We start from the raw sequence: 5,831 nt of genomic DNA, 5'->3' as shown, positions 1-5,831 counted from the left end.
AGAATAACTGGGATACAAGGATCACGTCACTGCCCACAATATCTAAAACCTCCCCAAGTAATCACAGCAAGAGTCTACTGTAGATTTGATCTAACCTGAGATGAGAACACTGCTAGATGATTGTGAACAGTCTCTCTGCGTTGTCCTTGTCTTCTTCCCTTTCTTTCTCTTCCTTTTCTGCCTTGATCTCCTTCTTCTCTTTGGAATCCCGTGGCCTCAAAGATCTGCCTCGTTGCTGCCTTTTTATAGCCTTAATCTGCCTCTAAAACGCAGCCACCACACCCCCCTAATCTTAATTAGGGTTAGGTTAAGAGAGGGTGTGGGCTGTGGGCTGATAAAGCTCACATGGACTGAATATGAGCCATCAGCCCAACATCTTGCCCACTCACCTAAGTGGATGGTTACCCGATCGTGTTGAGTAGCTATCCCAATTAACTTTCTTTGGTATATCTTTCCTTATGAAGCACGCCCGTCCATGATATTATTTGACGTCTTTCCTAGACAAAAAAGTTATACCAAGAGGATGCTTCTAAAAGAGGGGGAATACAGTACTCTTTTAGCATCTAGAAAACATATTACGCTGCAGATGAGGCACTTTCTGTCCTAAAATTGTCATTATGACAATCCAAGCTTCAACCAACGCGTGCAAGTTTTTTTAAGATTTTACACTAAATTATGCTTGATGTGCTGCTTAAGATTTGAGAGAGCCAATATTCACTTGAAAGAAGAGAAGAAGAGAAAATGATAGATGTTATTCGCAAGTCAAATTGTAGTTTGTTTGGCGCATCCTTATGTTCATAAAAATTAATTTTTCTATTTAGAACTCTAATCTAAATTCTAATTTACCGCAAGTCAAAGTCTTCTTGGCCAGCGACGTGTAGAAAAAGAATCCATGGAATGCAGCTTAGGGATGTGAGGCTTCTCACCACTCATCAATCAATTTTAAAGAAGATGACCCCACTTTTTTTTGTTTTGTTTCCTGCAAGTCGCTCGTCTGTCAAACAGTGCTTATCCCACCGATTGAGACCGATGTATTAATCATGGCGGCTTTCATCCTTAAGTATCTATCATTTTACCCCTACGATGATGGAACAAAAATAAGGAAGCGAGTTCAAAATTCAAAATTATGTATTTAATATAAAAACTTTAATCTATTTTAATTCATCTCTCATCTCAAATTTTATACCTAAAGTATTACTTTACATGAGCTCTTATTTTATAAAGGGTAAAGTTAAGGTTTCAATTTTAATTATATCTTGGATAGAATTCATAAATCAAAATTCTATCTAACCATAAAGTTTAATTTATTATTCCAACCACACATAGCAATGCCCAATTTATATATCATGGATAATGGGTACCACACATAGCATGCACCTCCACCTTCATCCTGTTCTTCTGACTGTGGCGGCTTGGAGTAGGTAGTTCGGTAGGGAGGGAGATCAAACTGCGCGCCATGGGTTTCCCTTTACGCTTCTTATCATCATTGTCGTTGTGCCTCTTGGCCCTCCTCCTCCACCGGGCCACGGTGACAAGTGGGTGTTTCAGCTTGGAGAGGGAGGCGCTGCTGGACTTCAAAGCCGGCATCCACGACACCCGCAACCGGCTATCTTCTTGGACAGGCCACCACTGTTGCACATGGAAGGGAGTGACCTGCGACACCACCACTGGCCACGTCGTCATGCTCGACCTCCGAAACACAAATACTACAGATGATTGGGCATTACGCGGTGAGGGGATGATGAACTCGTCATTACTTGCTTTATCTCATCTGAAGCACTTGGATCTTAGCTTCAATGATTTCAGCGGGATCTGCATGCCGGAATTCATCGGCTCCTTCAAGAAACTGAGATACCTCAATCTATCTTCTACATATTTCATGGGAGGAATACCTGCTCGGCTGGGGAACCTTTCGAGCCTCTACGTTCTTGATCTAAGCGATGCTTTAGATTTTACATCCCATGTTGACAACCTCGACTGGCTCTCCCATCTTAGGTCCTTGAAGTACCTGAACTTGAGCGGGTTAAACCTAACTGATGTCCCGGATTGGTTCTCATCGGTGAACATGCTGCCATCCCTCCAAGTGTCAAGTATGTCTTCCGTTGGTCTCAAGACCATCCCAGCTTCTGTTGTGCACGTCAACTTCACCTCCTCTCTTACTGTGCTTGATCTCTCCTATAATAATTTCAACTCCACCTTACCCAAATGGTTGTGGAATATTACTAGTCTTACCCATCTTTATCTTCTTGCTACCGGGTTCCGTGGTGTTATTCCTGATGTAATTGGAGACTTAGGCAGACTGAAAGAATTACATATGCCAGGCAACCAATTGACAGGAAATTTGAGCGGTCTGCTAGAGCAAATGACGAATCTCATCATTTTGGATCTCCGATCTAATTTATTCAACGGTTCCGTGCCTTCCTCCTCCATCGGTAAGCTGCCTAATATCACTGAATTGTATCTCGGTGGAAATTCTCTTGAAGGTGTTATTTCAGAAGTTCATTTTGAGAATCTTACAAGATTGCAAGTATTAGACTTGTATGGCAACTCCATCACCATATCAATTGGCCAGAGTTGGGTCCCCCCTTTCCAACTCAGATTAGTAAATTTAACCAATTGTCAGTTGGGACCTCAATTTCCAGAATGGTTGCAGTTTCAAACACAGATGGAAGAATTATATTTGGCAGACTGTAAAATTGCAGGGACAATGCCAGCTTGGTTTTGGAATATTTCATCTTCTACCATCACATATTTAGACCTTTCCAACAACCAAATAGGAGGCAAGCTGCCATCTTCTTTCAAGTTCACCAAGTTGGAAACCTTATATTTGGACTCCAACAGATTTGAAGGCTCATTACCAACGATGCTACCGTCCACACTGGATATTCTATCTCTCTTCAATAATTCTTTTACAGGACAATTGCCGATATGGCGCCATGTTAGATTGGTGATAATCTCAGATAACATGCTCGACGGTGGCTTATCTTCGTCAATCTGCCAATGGACATATCTCCAATATCTTGACCTTTCGAACAACAAATTACTTGGTGAGATCCCTTATTGTCTAGGGGAGTCATTACAAAATCTTCAATTCTTGAATTTGGCCAACAATCACTTCTCGGGTGAAATTCCACACACGATCGGTTTTTTAAGTGTGCTTTTGCTATTGCAACTGCAAAATAACAGTTTTTCGGGTGAGGTTCCTTTGTCATTGAAAAAATGCACAAATTTATGGTATCTTGATCTGGCTCAAAATAATCTTTCCGGAAATATAACGCTATGGATGGGAGAAAATCTACAACTAGTAGTGCTTCGTTTACGTTCAAATATATTTTCGGGAGTTATTCCTTGGCAACTTGTTCGATTTGAATGGCTTCAAATATTGGATCTTGCGAATAATTACTTTTCTGGTTCAATACCTCACAACATTGGTAATTTAAGTACCATAAGACCGACATTACGTTCTCGTATATATTATGATTGTGAATTAGATATCTTTACGAAAGGACGAGTTCTTCAATATTTAACATGCAACGTAAACCTTATGAAAAGTTTGGATCTTTCAAATAATAGTCTAACCGGAGAGATACCAAAAGGAATTGGAGACCTTGCAGAACTCAATAACTTAAATTTATCAAGAAATCATTTACAAGGAAAAATCCCTCGGGAGATAGTAGGAATGAAATCATTAGAATCACTTGATCTATCGATAAATGATCTTTCTAGTAGTATTCCTGAGAGCTTATCGGTTTTATATTTCTTGAGCTATTTGAATTTATCATATAATAATCTTTCGGGAATAATACCATCTGGTCATCAACTTCAAACACTCAATGATCCATCCATTTACATGGGCAATGCCGACTTATGTGGACCACCAACTTTCAAAAGTTGTTTTGATAATAAAACAACTCAAATTGATATACAAGAGTACAAGAAGGAGATACCCCAGTGGTTATGGTTCTATATCAGCATGATACTAGGATATGTGATAGGATTTTGGACCTTTTGTGGTATTCTCTTCCTCAAAGACGCATGGAGGCATGCTTATTTCCATTTCATTGATGATGCGTATGATTGGGTTTGGGTGCAATGGAAATTAATTCTTCCACGATTGTTGAGACGTTAATCCTAAAATTTCTAGTGTGGATGATCCTAGGCTTTCCGGTAGATGAGGAGAAGGTATGTCATCACTCTACTTTTTATTTATATGATATTTTGGATTCCTAGATGTTGGTTGTGATCGATGAAAAAAGAATTTGTATTGTTGATCTAAGAAAGGATGGGCTGCTATATTTATGGAGTTTGAGATCAATTTCTATGTAATGTGGTTGTTTACCGTCTTCTTCTTCTATTTGATGTTTGCATAATTATAACATCGTGCAAGAGTTGGCGTTTGCATAATTATAAAAACATCATGCAAGAGTTGGCTCATAGTTTTAAAGCAGAGAAATATTACAAAAAGAAGAGAACTACAACCTAAGTCTTCCGTATAAAGATATAGTTTAAAAATATGGTATATTGATTTTAAAGGAACAAACACATTACTTTCGAAATAATAAAATAGAGGAAGAAAAGAGGAGAAAAAAATAAAATAGGTGTGAGATTTAATAAGGATGTTGTTTTTATTATCAAGAGAGTAAGTTTTAAATTTAAAAGAGTATATATATATATATATATATATATATATATATATATATATATATATATATATATATATATATGTATGATTTTGAATTCCTTTATTCATTCCCTACCAATCAGAGAGTAAATAAAGCTATAGATTAATTGTTCTAAAATTATTGAGTATGTTGTTATTTTAGAGAAAAAAAATAGTAATAAGAAAGAAAAATATTATGATTGTTTACTGGATTGGTTTATATTATTCGAATGATTTAGAAAAGAAGGAGAGTTTTGATTACCATATCAGTTAGTTATAATAATCTATGATTAACGTAAGTATCGAATGATTATGTCAACTTGTTTTCTAATTTAATAATATATATTTGTTAATAATGAAGTTATGTGATTTGCAAATGTTAAATTGGCTTTTGAAAATAAGTTTTTCGATATTGTATTTATTAAAAATAATTAAAATATTTAATTATTATATTTTTCAATGCTATATTGTTGGACATATTTCAAATAAGATGTCAATAGGTCATTTTAGTTAAGTGTTCTCACAAGGATGCATAGCCATTAGCACTTCGACTTCTATTTTAATATATGCCTTTTCTTATAGTCATGACCATCCATGAATTTAGATATGAAGGCTTAGTTATACTTATACATATTCATGATTGATTAATAATAATCTTGGCATTAAAATAAAATCTATCCACTTATTTTTTTCTATGCAAATGTATTAAAAATATTATGGTGTTTTATGTGCTTATTAAGCTAAAAAGTTGTGATTTGAAAAGCATGTAAAGAAAGATATGTTTGCTCTTTGTATAATTGTATAGTTTTATAAAATGCATCCGTGAGAAGTTTTTCTAATATATGAGTTTTGGTGTTTACTAGGTTGTGGTTGCTCATATCCTTGTTCAAATTTTTCAGATGCCTAAGAGTAGATTGAATTTGGTTATGTATCAGGGCAACAAATTATATTATTTATGGTTCAAACTCTTGAGACTTGAGATGTAATAATCCATTAGTGGGATGTCTTTGGTGAACTTATTTGTGTTTGAGAGCTCAATATGTTGTTGCTGGATATTATGGACGTATCTGTTTTGTATTGTGTCAGGTGCATGTATTTGGATTTAAGTTGCGTACAAGTTTAAGCCTTGCAATTCTCATATGAAAACTTATGGAACTGTGGTTAAAATATT

General features: G+C 36.0%; 1 protein-coding gene across 1 annotated transcript; it reads left to right on the top strand.

The window, feature by feature from the left end:
* The first annotated feature begins 1,403 nt into the window (after window positions 1–1,403).
* On the top strand, window positions 1,404–4,312 carry LOC135670959 (receptor-like protein EIX1). The gene has a single exon (XM_065178765.1). The coding sequence runs from the start codon at window positions 1,457–1,459 to the stop codon at window positions 4,127–4,129; it is 2,673 nt and encodes an 890-aa protein (XP_065034837.1). The 5' UTR covers window positions 1,404–1,456; the 3' UTR covers window positions 4,130–4,312.
* Window positions 4,313–5,831: the final 1,519 nt, after the last annotated feature.

This window comes from Musa acuminata, unplaced genomic scaffold, assembly GCF_036884655.1.
Source record: "Musa acuminata AAA Group cultivar baxijiao unplaced genomic scaffold, Cavendish_Baxijiao_AAA HiC_scaffold_1137, whole genome shotgun sequence".
In the NCBI taxonomy this organism is placed as follows: Eukaryota; Viridiplantae; Streptophyta; class Magnoliopsida; order Zingiberales; family Musaceae; genus Musa; species Musa acuminata.
This window is presented reverse-complemented; position numbering and strand designations above follow the sequence as displayed.